This window comes from Rhamphochromis sp. 'chilingali' (assembly GCF_963969265.1).
Source record: "Rhamphochromis sp. 'chilingali' genome assembly, chromosome: 5".
Taxonomy (NCBI): domain Eukaryota; kingdom Metazoa; phylum Chordata; class Actinopteri; order Cichliformes; family Cichlidae; genus Rhamphochromis; species Rhamphochromis sp. 'chilingali'.
Window position 1 is genome coordinate 12,278,716 of NC_137932.1, and position 21,230 is coordinate 12,299,945.

General features: G+C 43.0%; 1 protein-coding gene across 1 annotated transcript in view; it reads right to left on the reverse strand.

Moving 5' to 3' along the window:
- Nucleotides 1-21,230, reverse strand: part of syne1a (spectrin repeat containing, nuclear envelope 1a) — a 121,949-nt gene that overhangs the window by 41,291 nt on the left and 59,428 nt on the right. Inside the window, exons 65-85 of the mRNA XM_080882209.1 lie at nucleotides 20,742-21,059; nucleotides 19,474-19,629; nucleotides 16,544-16,714; nucleotides 13,233-13,559; nucleotides 12,731-12,883; nucleotides 12,292-12,459; nucleotides 11,214-11,390; nucleotides 9,948-10,094; nucleotides 8,823-8,948; nucleotides 8,538-8,714; nucleotides 8,123-8,388; nucleotides 7,770-7,926; nucleotides 7,262-7,660; nucleotides 5,459-7,063; nucleotides 4,696-5,033; nucleotides 4,430-4,574; nucleotides 4,049-4,267; nucleotides 2,211-2,497; nucleotides 1,776-1,941; nucleotides 749-904; nucleotides 262-414 (exon numbers count right to left, since the gene is read on the reverse strand). Coding sequence (XP_080738335.1) covers nucleotides 262-414; nucleotides 749-904; nucleotides 1,776-1,941; nucleotides 2,211-2,497; nucleotides 4,049-4,267; nucleotides 4,430-4,574; nucleotides 4,696-5,033; nucleotides 5,459-7,063; nucleotides 7,262-7,660; nucleotides 7,770-7,926; nucleotides 8,123-8,388; nucleotides 8,538-8,714; nucleotides 8,823-8,948; nucleotides 9,948-10,094; nucleotides 11,214-11,390; nucleotides 12,292-12,459; nucleotides 12,731-12,883; nucleotides 13,233-13,559; nucleotides 16,544-16,714; nucleotides 19,474-19,629; nucleotides 20,742-21,059 — 5,811 coding nt within the window. The remainder of the gene's footprint in view (nucleotides 1-261; nucleotides 415-748; nucleotides 905-1,775; nucleotides 1,942-2,210; nucleotides 2,498-4,048; nucleotides 4,268-4,429; nucleotides 4,575-4,695; nucleotides 5,034-5,458; nucleotides 7,064-7,261; nucleotides 7,661-7,769; nucleotides 7,927-8,122; nucleotides 8,389-8,537; nucleotides 8,715-8,822; nucleotides 8,949-9,947; nucleotides 10,095-11,213; nucleotides 11,391-12,291; nucleotides 12,460-12,730; nucleotides 12,884-13,232; nucleotides 13,560-16,543; nucleotides 16,715-19,473; nucleotides 19,630-20,741; nucleotides 21,060-21,230) is intronic.

Consider the following 21,230-nt stretch of genomic DNA (forward strand, 5'->3'; position numbering starts at 1 on the left):
TGCTCAAACTGCTCCTTTAAATGAATTTTAACTCCAAAGTTTTTTTTCTACAAATGAGTGAGGGAAGAAACATGCTGGGGAGACAAGAAGAAGAACAGGAGGCAAGGGGCTCAAACTCCCATCTGGAATACTCCTCTCAAAAGTGGGTCACTGTTGAAGCCAGAACTCAATTCACTCATTAACCTCAACATCTGCAAAATGAATAGCCGATTTAACAGGGGTTAATTGCTTGCTAATTAGTCAATCTGTCTGTTTGATTACTTTGGTGTCTTCTTTGGCCTCCTCCAGGTCGGCACCCTTGTCTTCCAATTTTAGAGCAATGGTCTTCAGCTTTGCCTCGATGTCCTGCAGTCGGGAGCTGAAGTCCTCTTTCACATCTCTGGTCTGCTGCACCTCCCTTTCCCTTGCCTGCACCTGAAGTGGATATCAGAAACACACACAATGTTTGTTTAACATCCCTTTTTGGCTTTTTGTTAGTGGCAGAGAAGTTACAGATAGAATATGTGTGAAGAAAGAGTTGCAGACAACATCCAACACAGAACTTTTGTGATTGTGTAATAGAGCCTTAACAATTAGACCACATAATACCTTAGAAATACACAGTTAAAAAAACATAGGTCAAATACTAACATAAACCTCTTGACAAGACTAAATGAATGTTAAACAAATCAGTGTCATATTTCATTGATAATATTCATACATGCATCATTATTAGAGTCAAATAATACAATAAGTAAAATGAGCTTACCTGATCCTCAGCAGATCCGAGAGCCAGTGCCACCTCAGCTAGCTGCATGCTGAGTTCAGAGGGCAGGCCAGCTTGGAGGTCCTGGTACTTTGATTGCTGCAGCTCTGTCATCCGCTCCACACTCTGACGTCTGCTGATCACCTCACCGTGTGCCGTCTACAAGGCAAAGTGTATGACATGAATGTAACATACGAGAAGCTGCGCTTGATGAAATATACATGGTTATAATCAAGCTGAATGATCAACAATTAATCAAAAATTAAACTCCCGTTATAGCTTGGTCTTGTTTAACTTAACTAACTCATTTAAGTGTATAAATCTTTGTCAGGGAGTTAAACTAACTTCATGGAGACAAAGCAGTGATCCACCAATAGCAACATTTCATTATTGGTGATTTCACTTTAGAAATTGTTTGGGTGTTTTTTTAAATTTGTAATTATTACATGAATGACTACAAATCCCTTTTTATCATTTTTCCATTAATCTATCTATTTTTCACCACTTATCTGGCTCTTGGTCACAAGGTAGCAGACTAAGCTCTTCCAGCTCCCCCGCAGGACACCAAGGCATCCTCAAGCCAGCCGAGAGGAATAACCTTTCTAACTTGTCATGGGTCTGCCTTGAGGCCTCCTTCTAGTAGGATATGCCCAGGAGGAATCCTATTCAGATGTCTGAACCACCTCAACAGGCTCCTTTCAATTGGGAGAGTAGTGACTCTACTGTGAGCCCCTTCCAAATGACCACTGTTCTTACTTTAAGGAAGAGCCCAGAGACCCTTCAGAGGACATTCATTTTTACCACTTCCATGTACTATCTCATTGTTTTGATGACTACTAACAGCTTGCTGCCACAGGTGAGGGTAGGAACATAGATAAACAAGTAAATCCATAGCTTTACTCTCACACATTCAAACATAATCACATCTGTTAATTATGTTAATACATTGTATTTGTGTCTAAACAAGAAAAAAAACACCACTGAAGTCAGACTATGTTTGCTTTATGTGTGAGACTAGTAAGTCCTTTACCTCTAGCTCTTGCAGCAGTGAATCCAGGTCTGCAGTGGGACTCAGCAATAAACCTCGGGTGTCCTGGATCCAGCCTTTGACTAAGCCTAGCTCTTTCTCAACCTCCTCTCTCTCCCTCAATTCCTGATGCACCTGAATCCTGCTAGCCCGCACCTGCAACACAAGGCTGACAAGACAAGGAAGAAAAAGATCAAAATAAACAAACACATTTCGGTCTGAATGGGATATTTATTACATTTACTATAAACAAATTTAAGTGGTAAAAAGCAGAAACTCTTTTTAAAAATGAAGATAAACTGAAAAGTAGCCCCATTATCCTTGTACTAGGAGGCTGTAAAACAACTTAAATATCCACCTACCTAAGTTGAACAATTATAGCAATAATCATTATGAGTATAAAGTGGCTGTCAGCAGCCCCAGCAGCAGTCATCTCACCTGTCATACTGCGCCTGCATGCTCTGGATCTCCTGTGAGCACGGCGTCTCCTTGTGTCCGTTCTCAGTGCTTTTCTCCATCACTTCCACCTTGTCATCCTCTCCCCTAAGACTGCAACTTTGTTGCCCCAGCAGAGCCAGTATGGACTGCTCCCTCTCCACTTCCAGACTGAAGGAGTCATGGTACTCCAGGAGACTCTGAAGCGCCGCCCTGGTGGCTGCTTTCTCAACCGTGCTGTCTGGGACACGACCGTGGAGGTCTATGGACACCGATCGTACCTTCTCCATCTGAGGGACAGATGTTTATTTACAGAATTATTCTCCACATTCAGCTTCATGTAGAGCTTGTGGGTTTAATAAAGGGGCTGGGAGACATAATTACTAACATTTTTGTCTGTTTTCACTTGTGATTGCTGCCAGTCTACTTTATGTGGGACAAGACTTTGTGATAGTCAAAGGAATCAGTGGACAAAGAGGATGACATCATGCCCAGTTGAACAAAGGGGCCACAGAAAAACAGTGGACAGCAGGAATGTGCCACATATGAGGAAGTGACAGTTACTTACAATATGACTTCATTTCCTTTTTTAGGAAGAGTGTCTTGTGGGTATTTATGGGAAACAGAGAGCGTTCAAACACAAATTAGGTCAAAAGGCGGGAAAACACTCCATGACACAGTGTTTTGGCAGAAGGAAACAACTGGCCTAAAGCCTGGAGTTACATCACTGCACACCAACTGGTGTTCAGCGGTTACTGTGTTTGACCCAAATTTGCAGACGCATTTTTGCAGAAGGTTAGTAAGTAAAGTCATATTTTATTTACAAAGCACCTTTATAAATAAAACAAAACACTAAAACATCAAAACAAAAAGTGAAAAAGTGGGTGGACCACAGCATTCTTAAAATAAACAGGGACTTAACTGGACGCCAGTGAAGGGTTGATTATAGAGACCACACAGGGACAGACTGAAGACTTGTGACGTACTCGGGTCTGACTTTTGCTTCAGCCATAGCTAATGCTTGTCTTACCTGAACCTTTATCCAAACCTAAAATGTCCCATATTCTCTGCAAGTTTCCGGACCGTCAGAGTGGGACTCTGGTGATTCAACATAAAAGCCACACAATAACAGAAATAACCTAACTGATCAAGCTGAGGCAGATCAGCCTCTTCTGTGTTCGGCAAAGTATGAGTGTTTTTATCAATGGAGTCTGGTGCCTTTGACAGCAGAATAAAACAAGTCTTCTCTTAGCAAAGGCCATCACATATCATGTAAAGCAAAGAAGTAATAAAATAAACACAGCCCACTCTGAAAATAATATTTTTTATATGATCCAGTTAGTTTCCTTGCTACTCCTGTCTGCTTCACCAACCTGGCAAAGTACAAACTATCATCCACTAAAGCTAATAAATCGACCGTGCACAAGGTTCTGATACAGCCACACTTAAAAAGAGTCTGAGTTGCGTGCTTAACTAGGACTTTCACATTCACCTAAAAGAAACCGAGCAGTCAGAGAGTAGGATGTGTTGCATTTATTAGCTATATGTCTATAATCATTGATCATCCAGTTTTCAGTGGTTTATAAAACTAGAAGGTGGTCTAGTTGTGGAGAGTGCTAGAAAAATTACGGTGACAAGGAAATTTATACTTTTTACATCTTCAAGCTAATAAAAACACATTTTCATGATTTGGGACCTTAAAGTAAACCTTTTCCCTAAAGGTTTACTTCAGCGATTTACAGTGTGGGGACCTGCTCTTTATTCCCCAGAAAGCAGGCCAATACGTGAGGACCACCACACCAATAACATGCACAAAAACCCACGGGTAAACTGTCTCTTACTTTCTCATTGAAGTTCCTCCACTCTCTAGCAGTGTCCTCCAGTGCCCTCTCCTGGGCTCGGGCCACACTGCGGAGACGGGTCCACCGTTGCCATAGCGACGACACAACGTGACTGGTGATAGCTTTGCTGGATTCAGAGATTAATTGCTCCAGCTCTGCTGCTCTTTCTTTCAAAGCATTCAGAGGCATTTCCAGCAGGTCAACATGCGCCACCAGTGACTAGAACCAAAAGGTTATAAGAGATACGACACAAAGCTGTTTAATAAATATGTTCTCCTCAAACATATCATGCAAAACTAAAAGATACAACCCCTGGGAAAGGCTAGATCATTTCTGTAATTTCTAATACAGAATCTCTTTTTCTCTGACACAGTGACCCACCTTGTATCTTTGACACTTGTCTTCTGCTTGGTGGGCGCTTACAGCTTTAGCTGTAGTGAACATGGCCATCCTGCCCTCTGAATCATTCATTTGCTCAACCACGGTCTCTTTCTCACGTTGGAAGGAGCTCCACAGAGCTGCACATCTAAGAAACATTCAGATTGAACATCAATGATGGGTGACATAATAAAGAAACTATGCACAACATCATTTTAGGTATATGGAATAAATATAAACTGTATATGTATACTTGATATAGCACACACCTCTCCAACACTTCTCTGTAAGTATCCACTTGCTGTTTGACTTCGGTGCTTCTTAGCTGCATTGTGTTTACTTTTTCTCTGAGCCCACTCATCACTCCTGCCTCCAGAAAATCCACCAGCAAGGGATCTAAAGTCCCGAACTCCTGTAAACCAGTTTTGAAGTTTTTTTCCTTAGCTAAAATTTCTTCCAGATCCTGTGCACAGTCTGCTTGGTTTTCGAGCTCCACCCCTGTGGTGGCCCTCTGAAGCAAAGCCGCAGCGGAGTCTAGCCATTTCTGCATGGACTGCAGAGATAAGTGGTGCCTCTGGACCAAGGAAAGCGCTTGATCCACAGCCAGCTAGAATATGCAAAAGGTGATTTAATTAACTTCTTTTTCTGGCCTCCCACAAGATTTTATCTATGTAAATGAGTTGATAGAGAAGGGCACAGTTTAAACATTAAACCACATTTTTGCTGTTAATGTGTAAAAATGTCCTGTTTTTAAACTTACCAGTAGTCTTGTTTTTATAGAAGAAGATGCTAAGGATATATTTGAAATGTTTTAACCTCCCCAAGTTGATTAATATTAACAGTGAGGGAGGACATGACACTGAAAGTAACATTTAGAACTTTAAACCATGAATGATGGCTCAGGAATACTGTGGACAATAACTGAGGCAGTCATTTCCAAATGTATATCAATTACATTTAGTGCAACGTCACAATACTATCAGAAAATAGCTATAAGGTGAATTAAAGCAATCAACAAACATAATTACATACTTGTTTTGCACAAATTCCTTGTTGGACTTCATCTCCCAGCCTTCCCAGCTCCTGCAGTTTCTCTTCTACATGGGAAGGAACGGTTGCTTTCCTGCTTTTGTACTTTTGCTTTTCTCGTGCACCCAAGACATCAACGACCCTCAGTCTACTTTTCACTTCTTCCTCCTTGATTTTCAGTTTCCGCACTTCCTCGTGTATCCTCTCAATTTTGACCTCTGAAAAGGTCAAAGGATCCTTCGTTTTGTCTTTAACCGTCCTCAACCACTCGAACACTTTCTCAACAGCTCTTGTGAAGTCTTCATTTTTTGCGACTGTCGTTTCGCTTTCTTCAACGAAACGCTTAGCGTCACATCGTAAAGACTGCAGCGACTGGAGCTGCAGACTAGTTTCCTGAAAGGCAGCAGCATCAGTCGTAAGACAAAGGTTTTGCATCTGTTGGTTGCATTCTTCAGCCTGAGAGTTCACTCCATCCAGATTTTCCAGCAGTAAATAAAGACTTGAGATTTTATCTATGGCACTTACTTCTTTGTCTGATTTCAATTTCACCAGCTCCTCTTTAGCAGACTGTAACTCTGAGTCTAACTTGGAAAAAACTACTTTGTGTTTAGATAGTATTTCCAAGCAATCATGTAAGTGTTTGATCTTCTGATCAATTCTCCTTTTCAGTGTGTTGTGGAGACTCACAAGCTGCTGTGTCTCCTCAGCTCTGTAGTGCTGACCTTTACTGAGGAAACCCTCATTTTTCCCGTGCAGTTCTCTAACAGCAGGGCTAATATGGACTAAACTTTCATTTATATTTCTGTATTCATTAACTAAACTAACAACTTCCTCCTCTTCAATACTGATAGTCTGCTTCTCCAGATTGTCAAACTGCTCCTGAAGCTCCTCCAGTGCATTACGAGTAATATCAAAGAAAGTGCAGAACTCTTTCCGTTCTAGGATAATCTGTTGGACCCTGTCTTTCTTCTCTTTGGCTAGAGCTAGGATGGCATTGTACTGCTGTGGCAGGGCATTGAGCCGCTCATCCAGGTAGCAATGGTCGATCTCATTCAGAGTAGGGAGGATCTCCTGACCTATTCTTTGGACAATAAGAAGGAGGTTCTCATACTCGGAAGCTTGTTCTAGGACATTTTGATAATTGGAAAGCTGTGACTGCAAATCCGAGCTATCATCAGCAGTGCTTAAATTGATTTCCGGAAATGTTATGTCATCTGCTTGTCTCAGCCACTGACAAGTCTTGTCTAGGTCAACCTGGAAGTACTTCCTGGAGGTCAAGGCTTTCTCTAAGGCTGCAAGACGCTGGGTAGTCCTCTGGAGAGCAGTTTCAAAAGCAGACTGTAGCTCCTCAAGTCTTGCCAGCGTTTCTGCTCTCTCTTTGTCAGTGGCATCTCTCTCCAGATCGCGGCCTTGTACCCAGAGAGATGCCAGCTCCCTCTGATAAGCTCGTAAGCTGCTCTGAACACCTCGACATCCAGCAACCTGCTTTGCCAGGTCCTCAGGAAGAAGTGCTATGTGGTCATCTATCAAGGCCTTCCTCTCCTGTTGCTGTATCCAAGATAATGCTCTCCCCAGGCCTTGAAGGAACTGTGTCCTCTCTGTGAAGGCCTGAGAGGAAGACAGAAACATCACAATTTATTTACAAATGGACTTTGGCAGGATAAGCAGAATTTATTTCTTGGACTACCTGGTTTTTCTTTGGGTCTTTTTTTTCTTTCACCAGACTAATAGCTCAGGATATAATTAGCCCCTTTAAGGCATAATTAAAATGTTATTTTCAATCTAAATCATAAGTCCAGCTGTTACCTTACTAAGGTACTTCCTCCTTTGGGCAACCCGAGCCCCGAGAGCCTCCACTTCAGTCTGGGCTTGTTCAACGAGCTCCTGCAGGCGTCTCTTTTCACTCAGTCCCAGCCTGGAAGCCACAGCTTGAGCTTCCTTCACTGCCTGACCGAGCAGCTGCTGACGGGCCTCCAGCTCTACACATACGCTCAGGTGGTCAAACAGGAAACTCTGGGCCAGATCGGGGGGTGGGCTGGTTTTCAGGGCAGAGGTGAGGGCAGGCCGCTGCTCCTCCACCCACTCTCTGGCATCTCTCAGCTGATTTTCCACTCGGGCAAGATCCTCTAGCATCTGCGCAGAGTCCTGGATCTTCTGCTGAATCAGCGATTCCAGCTGTGCCCAGCGCTGCTCCAGATGACCCACCTGATGAAATACAATATTTCCAGAAAATGTGTCAATATTACTTCGACCGTGTGATCATATTAGCATATTGCTGGACACATACAGTTATAGAAAAAAATAATGTCCTCACCTGTTGTTTGACCAGCTCCTTGTCTAGCAGGCTAAGTCGAGGCAGGATAGCTTGTCTCTGGTCCCTCAAGTCTTCCAGAGTTTCTCTTTGCTCCTCTAGGTCACTGGCGAGCTTCCTGAGTGCTTCTAGATGCTCACTTGTACTCTCTGTGTCAGCCCTAGTAACATATATACATGAGTTAAGGGACATCAGGGATATAGTAATAAAAATGTAAACTTTTGTCTCTATTGCGGTAGAAAGACTAATGAAACTATGTTGTGTATTCATATATATAGCTATTTCTGTATATACATAAGTGGATGCCATGCAGAGAATGACATTACAGCCTTGATAAAAACAAAAAAGTCTGATACCTAGCAAGGTAGTCCCATTCCCTGGATACTTGATGGAAAAGTTCCTCTACAGCAACAACACTCTCCTGGTACTCTCCACTTCGCTGCATGTCCTCCCCCCGCAGGGCTTCCAGCTCTTCAGCCCGCTGGCCCAGGTCCATCCAGCTTTTCTTCAGTCTCCTTATCTCCTCCAGGGCAGGAGAGACCTGTCCGTCCATCAACCTGCCGATGGCTTCATGCAGACGTGTTACCTCAGATTGTTTCTCCTTAATCTGCTGCAGGAACTCCTGGAAGAAAGATAAGAGTTGGTTTCTGGGATTATTCTGAGCAGCAACTCAAATTGTATGATTTTAGCTAAAAGAAAACTCTTTGAAAAATGTAAATGTAAAAAAATGTAAAAAAAAAATGTAAAAAAAGTAAAATCGTAAAATCTAACCTGGGCCTTGTCCAGCTGGTTCTGTGCAATCTTAGGCTCCAGCTCTGCAGGTCTCCTGGTGAGGTTCTGAAGCTGCTGCTCTGTCTCTATTAGCTGGGTCTCCAGATCTGCCTTCTGCTCCTCGATGTCTCTCCAGCTGTCGGCTACCTCTTCACAAAGCAGCATACGCTCCTCAATCTAGACACAACAATAAAGTGCAGTCATTTCACGATGGGTATATGAGCTATAAACATGCATGCTGAAACTTGTACTCTTTTGCTTAAAAGCTTCTTAAAGTGAACTGACCTGCAGTTTGACCTGTTGGATAGCTGCTGCGGTCTCCCTCACCCTCGGCTCACACAGGTCACACGTGGCGCACACAAGCTGGAGGTAAGTGCCAGCCTGCTCCTGCAGAGCCCGCTCCTGCTTCACCTGTTTGTATATAGCTGTCTATTAATTTTATTGATTTTACTGGTTGGGCATATTATATCCTCACTACATCCTCTCTCACCACGTTGCGGAGCGTCATTTACCTGGCAGGAAACACGGCGCCGAAGCGGCTCAAACGCTCAAAAGTTTGATTATACTTTACGGGAACGGATGACAACCGGGCAACTTGCAATACTTGCAAACAACTTGCAATACTTGCAAAGTAGATAATGAATGTCATGTTTTTAATTCCGCTCCGGACTCGTGAATCTCAACCCAGCAGCAGCAGTAACGTTTGCACATCCTCTCCCGTTAATGCGGCAGGTAAATAATCAACTAACAGTGCATATTATGTTAGCGCGATCTGCCTTATTACAAAACCTGCCATTACTGTGCATTTAGGTGACCATGATGAGAGAGACAGACAGAGTCTGGCTCAGATGCTGGCAGTTCTCGCTGCAGTCTACCGGTAGCGTCTCCTTTCAGGTCAGGATAGACGAATGTCACGAGCAGTGACTAAGTTTGTGGTAAAAGGCTTGCACAGCAGATGCTCCGATTTTCGGTAAGTGAATGTGTTTAATTGTAGGCAGGGACATTACTGGATATTCTTGTGTAATTGTTACAGAATAATTTATATTATACTTTGTTATTGCTACAGAAGAATATTTATTTTATTATTTTACATTTACATTTTTTTTTCCTGGGGACCCTGTGACACCCCATTGAAGAGCCGTAGGCTGGATCTCTTAAGATCTCACGGTTGGGTTTGTAAGGCCATGTTACTCCTAAATTTCTATCTTGTTCAAAGAGAAGATATAAAACAAAGTTCTAAGCTAATCGACCTTAGTGTTCTCCTTTTTTAAAAATCTAAAAATTTAAGAATCGATAAGAGAATCGATAAAGAATCGAATCGTTAAACAGAATCGAAGATGGAATCGAAATCGTGAAAATCTTATCAATACCCATCCCTAATACTTACTTTATGTATGTATGGTTACTAACCTGCTGTAAAGCCTCCTCGAGGCTGAAAGAAGGATGTGTAGGAGGCTCTGGCTCTTCTGACACAGAGTTCAACCACGTCTGGCACTGCTGCAGTGTGTCCTGCAGACTCACATGTCTCTGTAACTCATGATCCAGACTCTGATACACCTGTAATACAGAAGAAGCTAAATATAAGTGCTCCTATTGACGCACCTCTGCATGGCAAACCATTTAAATGTTTTCTGTTTTACCAACAGTAGCAGAATAAACACATGCAAGAACACGGAGTGAAAACAACGAACTGTTGGTAGACGACACAGTGCTACAATGCTTTGAAGTCAAAACCTATGGCCAAACACAATGACAGATTAAAACCCAAATGATTAGGCAGTTTTTCATTGTTATATTTAACAGGTGTTGAATGTGGAGGCGTCCATGCCTTCCAGGGGAGAGCGGAACAGCAAGGTCTGATTGACAGTGTTAATATGAGAACCCGAAAGAGAGGAATAACGGGGGGCAACTACTGGCAAAATGCCCAATGTATTTGGCAAAGGCTAGAAGGCTGGCATGGTGGCAAGTGGCAGGCAGGATATTAGAGCTGTGCTGCGCTGGGACACAGTTGGCAGCCATCGTAACACTTGAGGCGCAGTTGTAGAGAAGCCAGCAGTGTAGTGGTAAAGTGTGGCTGGATCACACAATGCCAGATTGGATGTGTGAGTGGTGGTGGAGGTAGTGTCTTGGGAGGTGAGCTATGATGACAGAACAGACGATGCCAAAATGACAGAGTGGGGCTGGATTATGGGGGCTCGCCAGATTCGCTGAATGGTGGTGTGTGATCATTTTTGGCTCAAGCATGAAAAAGTGGAGCTGACAGGGGATACACGGAGATTAATATGGCGAGATTGAGTTAGTGATTTTGGCCGGTGGGGTCTGTCCGCATACGGCTGCTGTTGAGCTCCACTTTGGCAGCCCTAATTGGTTGTGCCCTCTACGCTGGCAGTAAAGGGCTGTCTTAAGAGATGGGTTTAAGTGTCAGAATGATTTAGGATTAAGTTGCTGTCTAATCTGTTGGAATATTAACGGAACTGATATCTAAACCATGCGTTTCTGTGCATGCACGTCTCGTCCAAAGGACATCCAAGAATTACTTCATGAATGTGTATTAACCATTTCACTGCTCCATAGACAGACAGACTATCTGTCTTTCTCAGCTTCCCACAACTCCCTCCCTTCTCCTCCACGTTCCCTCCCTCCCTCCCTCCATCTCTCCATCTCCTCTTCACTCACTCTCTGCGCTGTGCTGCAGATGGCAGAGTAGCTGTCTCTGGTGCCTTGCTGGTGTGCCTGGACCTGCTGTCTCAGCCTGCTCTGCACACGGTCACTGCAGCCTTCCATCAGGTGGTCTCCTCGCTCTTTCAGGCCTGCCAAGCGATCCTCAAACCCTGCAATTTCCTCCATGATGGCCTGTGGAGGATAAAGTAACCACGTAGGATTTTATGAGAGAATCTCCAGTGGAGATATAATAGCAGATGAGCTTGTACATTTGTGATTTGAGCAGAGTGACCACAAAGAGCTATTAAACTGTCTGGATTAAATGATGACTAAATCCAGCATCTGTTAAACATTTAGACTGAACCTACTAAAAGAAAACATTTCATTATTAATATATTACTTATGGTTTCATGTCCAAAGCAAAAGTCTGATATTTTTCCAAATTAATTGTCGTAAAATTCACTATTATTGCCAAACCCAAACACCATGCCAATCACTTATGCCCAGCAAAATGAGGTCTGAGCAGTATATCGATGGGAGACACTGGGATAGCCGGACGTTCCCCAGAAGGGACTAGTCCCATCCGGGGAACCCCAAGGATCCCCAGAAGGGACCAGATGTGTAGGGGGGAAAGCAACAGTGGTCCCAGTGGTAATTGGAGCACTAGGTGCAGTGATTTCCAAGCTAGGCAAGCGGCTTGAGCAGATCCCAGGAACAACGTCTGAGATCTCTGTCCAGAAGAGCGCAGACCTAGGAACCTCAAGCTCCCAGGCCTCTGGCAGAGGACCCAAGCTTCAAGGATAAAGACTGCCCGCTGGGGTAAGAAGGGAATTATATATATATGTATATGTATATGTATGTGCCCATGTGTAAAAGAGGCATAAGTAAAATTTATTGAGAAGACAGTAACCCTGGCATCCTATATGCAACAAAACCCTTTCAAATGATGATGACACTAACATCAAATAAAACAAACATCAAGTAGTAGTACAGGCCACAGGGGATCATTTTTGTCCCCCAATTAAGGCGATTTGTCATTAAATACAACCAATAAGTCCAAAAACAGCAAAAGTGAAATATTTTATTTGGGTACCTTGTGTCTGGCCAGCTGTTGAGTGGCTGCCTCCAGGCTGCCGCTAATACTGGGATCAGGGGTCACCATCCTGCTGGACATCTGCAGCAACCAGCGCTCCACTTCCTGGAGTTCGTTGTGGTAAGCTTCCTGTTCCTTCACCTGGCCTTCCAAATTCTCCACATGAGCCTGGGCCACACAGTTCACAGACAAACTATACTGATGACAATGCATATGCAACAGCTGGGCAGGAAAGCTTCTTTGACACTGAGAAGCAACAGTGTTTTGTTTTTTATCAGAAGCTAGTTTTACACAACTTTTTAGAAACATCCACATGCATGTACATGCACTTAATTTATGTGAAGCTGATTCCAAAGTTGCTGCTCTGCCTGCATGGAAAGTACATTAGTTTGTCCTCTTTTTCAAAAAGAACTACTGTCATCTGTGTACAGCTTCTCACCAAGGCAGTATTACAAAGTCCAGTGTAGTCCTTTTGTAGTTTGCTTATTTTATCTCGAATGGAGGGGTAGTGGACAGAGGAAAGTAGAGCGTCGCCCTTTTCCAGCACTGACTTGATGGCTCCATCATGGGACTGAACCATCTGCAACAGAGCCTAAAACACACAAACAGACAAGCTTTATCTTCAGTATCTTCCGCACAATAGGGTATGCTATGTGGCGTTAGATGTTAAGCTTTTTTTTTAATCTAGTTTACTATTAATAGGGTTTACTTATTAATGCCAACTGCTGTTAAAGCAGCCAATAAGCATCTGTCATTATGACTCTGGAAAATGGTCAGCAATTATTTAAAGCAAATCTACTTTTAAAGTTAATTTTCAGACATGCAAGGTCACTCATGTGGTTCATTATGCTAATATTAGTCTTGCTGAATTCGCCAAAGAGAAAAAAATCACTTAGTGTAAAATTAATCCAGATGTCCCCCTCACTTTTTTTATACTATACCTTATACTTAGTCAGCTGTGCTCTGCGTTGATACAGCTCAGCCTTGGGCTCCACTGGCGTACGAAGCAAAGCCTTGGTTTCCACCAGCCACTGAGCCTGAGCCTTGTACCGGTCCTGGAACTCCTTAGCTAGCAGTAATGCCCGCTCAAGGAAGCTGCGCTCCTGCCTGAGGCCTCCGGCTAACTCCTCCAGCTGGGAAAGACGCGCCTCTACTTCTCCTCCTAAACTTTCAGCTGCAGATTCATTCAGGAAGCCTGCCGCCTGTTCTGCTCGCTCCCTAAGTGATTTCAGGAAGCTGTGACCGTGCTGGAGCTCAGACTGGAGACTCTGGGAGAAAGAGAAAGCATGAATAGAGCTCACCATGGGTCCTGCTACTGTGTTATCACCATTGCTTGTTACTAACTGACCTTCAGCCAAGGCAGTTTACACACTACTGAATGAAAGAAAAGAGTAAATCATCCTCTTGGATAAAATAGATTTATATCATAGCTTCACTGACTTTGAGGCTGGCATTCAATACAAGATCACTGATTCCCTTGTCCTTCACCTCCGGTGCTGTCCCAGTCACCCAGACAAGCCTTACAGTGCATTTGAAAAGCTTTGAACTCATCGGGTAGGCTGACACCTGCATGGTGCGATGTGGAGAGGACTGGGAGGTCATGTTGGGGAGAAACCACAGTGAATAATATGAAAGGAGGACCCAATTATAACAGGCCCTTAACAGGCACAAGTAGCTGCAGGGTTTCCAGGGCAACCATAACATGCCACACACACACACACTCACACCTCCACTCTATGGGATGCCATCTAGCTTTCATCATCAGTCTGTTATTGCTTGTGTAGAAAGTAGCCTCTCACTTCAGCAATCCCGGATCTCCAGCTATGGCTGTTGGTAATATAATATAACAAGAGCCGCGTCTGTCTGCACACGTCCATGCTTCCCGCTTAATGTGATGCTCCAGGCTCGCTCGTCACTCGAGTAATGGCGTTCACGCTTTATGGCTTTAATGAGCGACACTGACTACATTTCAATTTCATATAGTTCTCTGTGTTTACCAAGAGCTAAAAGAAGAAATCTGCAGTAATTGCAGTTACAGCACTTTAGATTTAGTGCTGAAAAACTCATTATCGCCTCTTCATCTCACACCTAATATCAGTTTTCCATCTTAGCAGCAGCGGTGGTTGTTTACATGTTGAATTAAAGTTGCAAGATTTTGTTCTTCCAGAATCTGAAATAATCAGTGACTTCACTTAAGAGAATGATCAGAATTTGGTGCTCACAATCTGTCTTTGCATCAAATAAGTTATCAGCGTAAGGTTTTAAACTTGCATAGGCTCATATAATTTAATAATTCTACGGCTTCCATATAGCATAAGGCAGTACAGTCTTGTGAACAATGTATATCAGGTCTTAAAGACATCATGCCCTTTCTGCTGTAGCTGTCTTATAGCACGTCAACCCAATTATCCCAGTCAAGTTCCTTGTCCACCTGCTGTAACTGGTGATTCTGCATCAGTGCCTGGGCTCTTTTATCTACTGCACTGCATCTACTATGGATCTGCCAACCATGTTTAGCAGTTACATTACCTACTAGAAGGGAAAGGACATTACAAAAATGACCCTTTAAGCAGTTTAGCAGTCTCTGCCGTCAGTGCATGAAAAGCAGCGAAACCACAGAACAGAAGGAGCATGTTTAATTCTGCATAGCTCAAAATTTTGTTCAAATTAATTAAGAAGCATATGTCAATTTCTGTGCTAAACTAAATGCATTCATTATTCCCAGTTACAAATATGGAATTAAAAAATGGGGCGATTTACCTTTACCTTTGGGGAAAAAACTGACTGTGTGCATCAGAAACCATCAGGGACTCTGGGGAGGATATGACCTTGAACATTTATGAAATGCGAATGAAATTAAAAATTATGGAGGGAGGAGAAAGGAGGGGGGGGGTGCTTATTAATGAGAACCAACCCTTTTCTATTTTGCATTTTGCCTTGTTTACATGTTTGTACGAGCCAGTCATTTCAAAATAAATCTTGTCAAAGAAAACTACAGAGACGCTTCAGTTGAAGGGGACAAATTAAATTATATGTTACATTCTACATGATCACGATATGTACAATGAATTCACAGCACATTTACAACTGAGGTAGTCCATCATTACTGTATGACTCACACTTTGACAGTATCAAATAAAGTCCAAATCCAACTAATGGCCCTTGACACAACTATTGATTACTGGTCTTTGTGTCGATGCATAATCATCCCTGCTCACTGAACAGCCCTGTAGCTCTCACTGCAGGAGATGAGCAAGCGCTCGTGTGTTATATGCAGTGCTGGAAGGACACATGTGGTGGCAGCATGTCTTCAGTGCATACGCAGAGACAGAGCATCGATCCCAGACACGGATTACTGCAAAGACTGCACCAGATGATCTATTGTAAACATCTATGTTTGGTGTGCGGGTGTGTGTGTGTGTTAAGGCTGTTCTGGATGTATGTGAAGAAGACAAAGAGAAATGAGATATAGCGATGGAGAAGTAAAAAAAATGCGCGAGGACTCATGGGTTTGCTGCAGCTTGTTAGTTAGCACTTTGGATGGGTTTTATGATATGAAACGAGTGTTTGAGGAGAGAAGTGTGTGTGTGTGTGTGTGTGTGTGTGTGTGTGTGTGTGTGTGTGTGTGTGTGTGTGTGTGTGTGTATTGAAGCAGTAAGGGCACTGCATCAATTACAGTGTCTGTGCCAGCAGGCTCCTGACACCGGCGCTTCTTCATCCTCTTACACACAGTGGGAGGTCTCCCCCTGCTACCACGCTTCCTCTAAAGCAGCACCCGCTTTGTCTTCATAAAGAGCCGATCGATACACACATTCTCACCCAATCCTCTACACACTCGATTTGAACTATGCCAGGCAAACTATAGTGGTGATTCTCTTTTTACAGTGTGTGCATTTCTGAGCAGGGCTACCTCCCTCAAAAGCCAATTTGATGAAATGAACATAAGAGAAAGTGCTGCAGTCATTTTCTCTTAGGTGAGAGCGCTGTCCAAATATTATACGAACAATGAACGCAGGACAGGAAGCCTATGCATATTTTACCGGCCATTTTGCAGCTGCCAAAGAAAACTGCACAAAGGATTTGTTTGCTGGCTTGTGAAATTGGATTCATATGAGTTTGTGCTCAAATTCTTTGACATAAACAGTTCAGGGAGGTGCATTAGGTGCACCACTGCACCTTCTATCCAAATGCATCACTTTGGGTCTAAACCGTGGAGGTTTAGAAATGTAACAGTGAAACTAAATAAACATACCTCTAGTTTTTTCATCTTCTTCTCCATGGCCGCCTGGTCTAGAGGTTCAGAAGTGTCAGTTAATGCTGTGAAGCTTTTCAGAGTCGAGCCAAGCCACTCGGTGAAGGACTTGCAAAGATTCTCTGTCTCTTCAATGCTCCTCAGCTCCTCTTGTAGCTGTTTGATGGTGTCCTGAAAGTAGATTAAATCGAAGGTCAGAAGAAAAAAGTTCCAGAAATGTTAAGTTTGGATTTTTAAGGAGGATAAATATCTTACTATGATACATAAAAGCTCTGTCTGCCTGAAAACTCTGTCTAGACGATCAGGAGATGAGCAACCAAACTTGGCACACACATAGATCTGAAACCCCTGAAGGGACTTATCGAAATCAGATACTATGATATCCATCATGTTGCCTAGCAATGGGCTAAAAATACCTATTTTTTCCATTCATGCACCTATAACGTTATGTTAAAGTATGTTTCTTCTTCTTTCTTTTTTTTACCACAGCATCTACCCTATATCCACAAAAGGTGAATTATGGATGGCTTTTAATTACCTGTTTTTTAGTCTTTATTGACTTAAAACCTTATGAAAGCATCCTATTGGAACATCTAATTTATATCCCAAAAAGTTGAATTATACATGGCAAGCAACAGGCTAAAACCACCCATTTTCGTCATATAAATGTCTTAAACCTCCCTTTCTTTCATAAACAACATTAGTCCTTCCCGGAAATATTAAGTCGACTGCTGTAGGTCAAATATAAATTGAGGATAAATGACAAAAACACAAACAAAACAGATTTCGTGTTTCATATGTCAGAATTATTGGTGAGACTCTTCAAAGTCTAACATTATATTTCTTTGGGGTAATTCTAGAAAACACTGCCTGTATCCTTTCCTTTTGAAGGTGTGATTTTTGCCCCAGCAGCAGTCTAACATTAGTCACCAAGGACCACAAGCTCTCTGATCAGCCATCAAAACAGAAAATATCCGTTTCCCCTCTACTCTTTCATCTGCTCAGTGTCAATAGCTTCACTACAAGGAGGAGTGGGTTTTTATGCTTTTGACGCATTATCCACTTGACTGATATTCTGAGTCGATAACACCGTGAGGATGGAGAGGGTTTCTTGCAGGTTTTGACACATTATTCACTCAACTTGCAAATCCTGTGGTGAGGAGCTCCAATTAGCTGATAGTGCTGAGTGCACACCTTTTCTGACTAGCCAGAGGTAACAGCTTCCCACCTCAAGCCCATATGGCCCACACTTCACACGGTATAATTACAGGCATCCACAGTTTGAGAGGGATGTTATGTGTTTGCATATGTGTGTAGGCACGACTGTAAAGTATATGCATATGTGAGACAATTTTAGCAGGAAAGGAAGGGTGTGGGCTGTACGGAGGTGGAGAAACAAAAGTGAGGGAGTAAAGGGGGACAAATGCGCACATACGCACACTCAGATGTGTTACTGAAGGTGTAAAAAAAAATCAATGCAGTGCAGGCAAAGCTTTTCCACTCCTGGTGCAGGGTGTGAGATTGCTTTCTGTAGCGTTTAATTACAGCCTTAGCTCCAGACCAGCAGAGCCCCATTGATTTTCCTTTAGTCCCCCCCCCCCTCAACCCAGAGGAGAAGACAAATAGAGAGGCTGGATCTGAGTATACAGAACAACCCCGGCAGGGGTAACACGGATAACTCTCAAAGCTACTTCAATGGGGTGTTACAGAAACAAAGTCAAAACTCTCCCAGGAGTAAATTCCACAGTGAGGGAGAACAATCATGTGTGAAAAACACACTGTGGGAAGAGACCCCAGAGGCAATGCATGAAAAATTCACATTTTCTAAAATATATGATTGAGATGGTAACGCAAATTTTTTTTTAACCTGCAGCCAGCTTGTTTTTAATTCTTTTTATTTATTAAACTCACAATGACACCTAGGTCTTGTTTACACATTTACATATCAAGGCTGGCAGTGTAGGCAATAGGGTGGATCCAAAGAAGCAGGTAAGAAAATCTGGTGAAGTGTTTTAAAAAGCTGTGATGACAATGGAGAATTAGAGGTAAGCAATGTAACAGATACAGTCACCAGGCATGGTGGCTCTGAGAAAAGAGCAGCTGAAATTGAGCCTTTATGAATATTGAACAAATAAGGAAAACAGGAACAGGTGAGACATTTGTGATTTATACTTCTGCAGCGGTAATGAAGCTATGTGTAGACAGAATGCTGATTGGTTCAAACTCTGCTTGAACAGGAAAGGCAGTGATAATAATAAACCCAGAGTAATAAACATCTGAATGGAAGCACAGACAATGGTTGCTTCTGATGCTCAGTTTTAGTTCACTGCAAAGAACTTCTTTGACTATTATGACTTCTGATTTCATGGCTGCAAGGGCGACACTGAAGGAACAACTTTAGCACAAACATGAACAAAAGCAGTCCACATTGTAGTACTCTGATTTTTCTACACTGCCCTCAAGTGACAGCACACATCTACAACATACTGATGTGGGTTGCAAAGCTCAGTGTAACACCTGCACGCTACAAAAGCAGTACCGTGCTGGGAGCTTAAGTGGTCGGGGTAAATCAGGTGAAACCGAGATGGAAGCAGAATCTGTGAGTGAAGAAATGCATGAACTGGCAAAGTGCGCCCAAAGGCAGAAATATAAATACATGCAGGAATGTAGGGCCTTTACATTACAATATAAAACATCTTGAGGGGACTGTGTTTGTGAAATGGTGTTAAATAAAAACAAACAAACAACTGTGACATCACACTGTTCCTGAGTACATTTGGAGCAACAGAGGAACAACTGGGTTAGCAACACCACAAACGCTGAAAACACCACAACAAACCCCTCATGTGGCTCACTGTTAAATAGATAAAGGATCTCTGAAAATGCAAATTATTATTATATTAAACTGCAGATAATCAAGAGCGCCAAACCTGTATGTTGAGCAGCAGGGAGTGGTAGCGGGCAGTGAGCTGAGTGGCCGTAACACTGATACGACTGCTGATGTAAGTTTCCTCCAGAACCTCCTGGGCTAAAGATGAAAGTCCATCGACTTCACTCTGCCGTGTGAGCACTGCCTCCAGACACCCCTGATCACAAGGGACACATAAGTTTTAATATTTTAGTTACATACTGCCAAAGCTATAGATGATTTATATGTCAGCAAAGTTCATTTAAAAGCCAGGTGTCAGAAAACGCATTACAAGCAAAACAATATAGGGCCTAGAAGGACAGAAGGGTGTGTGTGTGTGTATGGGGACCAAAAATTGGAATTTTACTACACTTGTGGGGACCGACAGCCCTTATGGGGACCAAAATCCCAGTCCCCACAACTTTGAAGGCATTTTTGAGACTCAAAAATGGAGTTAGTGGACACTTAGTGTCAGGGTTGCAATTGGGTTAAGGTCAGGTTTAGGGTAAGAGTTAGGTTTAGACTTTCTTTTTTGATGGTTAGGGTAAGTGGCTAGGGAAAGCATTATGTCCCACAAGATATGAATCCCCAACATGTGTGTGTGTGTGTGTGTGTATGTGTGTGTGTGTGTGTGTGTGTGTGTGTGTGTGTGTGTGTGTGTGTGTGTGTGTGTGTGTGTGTGTAAATGCAAGGAAGGAAAATACTGAGACTCTTTGGCATCCTGACAGTGGCAGGAAGCATGCTCCAGAGGGAGGAGACCAAGTATGGGAAATACTGCTGTTTTATTTGAAACATGACAAAGTGATGCGCTGTAGTATAAAGTGACACAATGCTTCACAGCTTACTGCATGTGTGGCTGTGTTTTTAGGTTAGTTTGCTTCTTCTGTGTCCTGAAATGTAAATCACGAAACTGTGAGCTTGATATTCTTCTGTTTGGTTTTCAGTATAACCAGAAGGTACCTCTGACTGAAGTGACCAGTGAAATAAAAAAAAACATTTGTTGAAATATTATTAAACTATGGTATTCCATATGGTGGCTGGGATGGGCTCCAGCCCCTCCAGCGACCCTGAATTGGATTAGCAGAAGAAAATAGATGGATGGGTATCGCTAAACAATTTCCTGGCTGGGGGAAGTAGCTTCCTGAAGTCTCTACATCCTGGCCCCCAAAAATAAATTCTTCTAATAAGACAGTATGTTGCTCCCTTTTGAGCTTTACAGTGTTGACAGTTGCATGAAATATCAAGGGCCTGTATCTTATATGGACTGCAGCAATCAGGCCTCTTTCTCACCTGGAGTTTCTTCAGCTGAATCTGCTTGGTGGTTGCGTCTGACCTCCGATTACTTCTGATATTAGCTACCCTCTCCATCTCCTCCAGCCACTGTGCCAGGCTCAGGAATTTATGTCCCATCTGCCTCAGTCGGGTCAGCATTGAGTGCAGCTGGCCTTGAGTCTCCTTTAGACGGCTCTGATAGGCCGCCCACTCTCGCTGAGCGGTGTCCAGGGCTCGGTCCTCGATCTGAGGTATACCCCAGGGGATTACTCTCTCTCTGCTGGTGAGCACAGCGGAGAGTAAGGCTTGGCCATTTGAACAGTGCTCCTGCAGGTTCTGTGAAGAAAATGAAGAGTCAAGAACAAAGTAAATACTGGAGGTCACTGAAGACTTAAAACATTTAGAAAGGGTTAGGTGTTAGGTGCTTTACTTTTGAAAAATACGACTATGCGTAGGCAGGGTTAAAAGTTTGCAGCTATTCTCTTCTCTGATCATAACCATATAGAG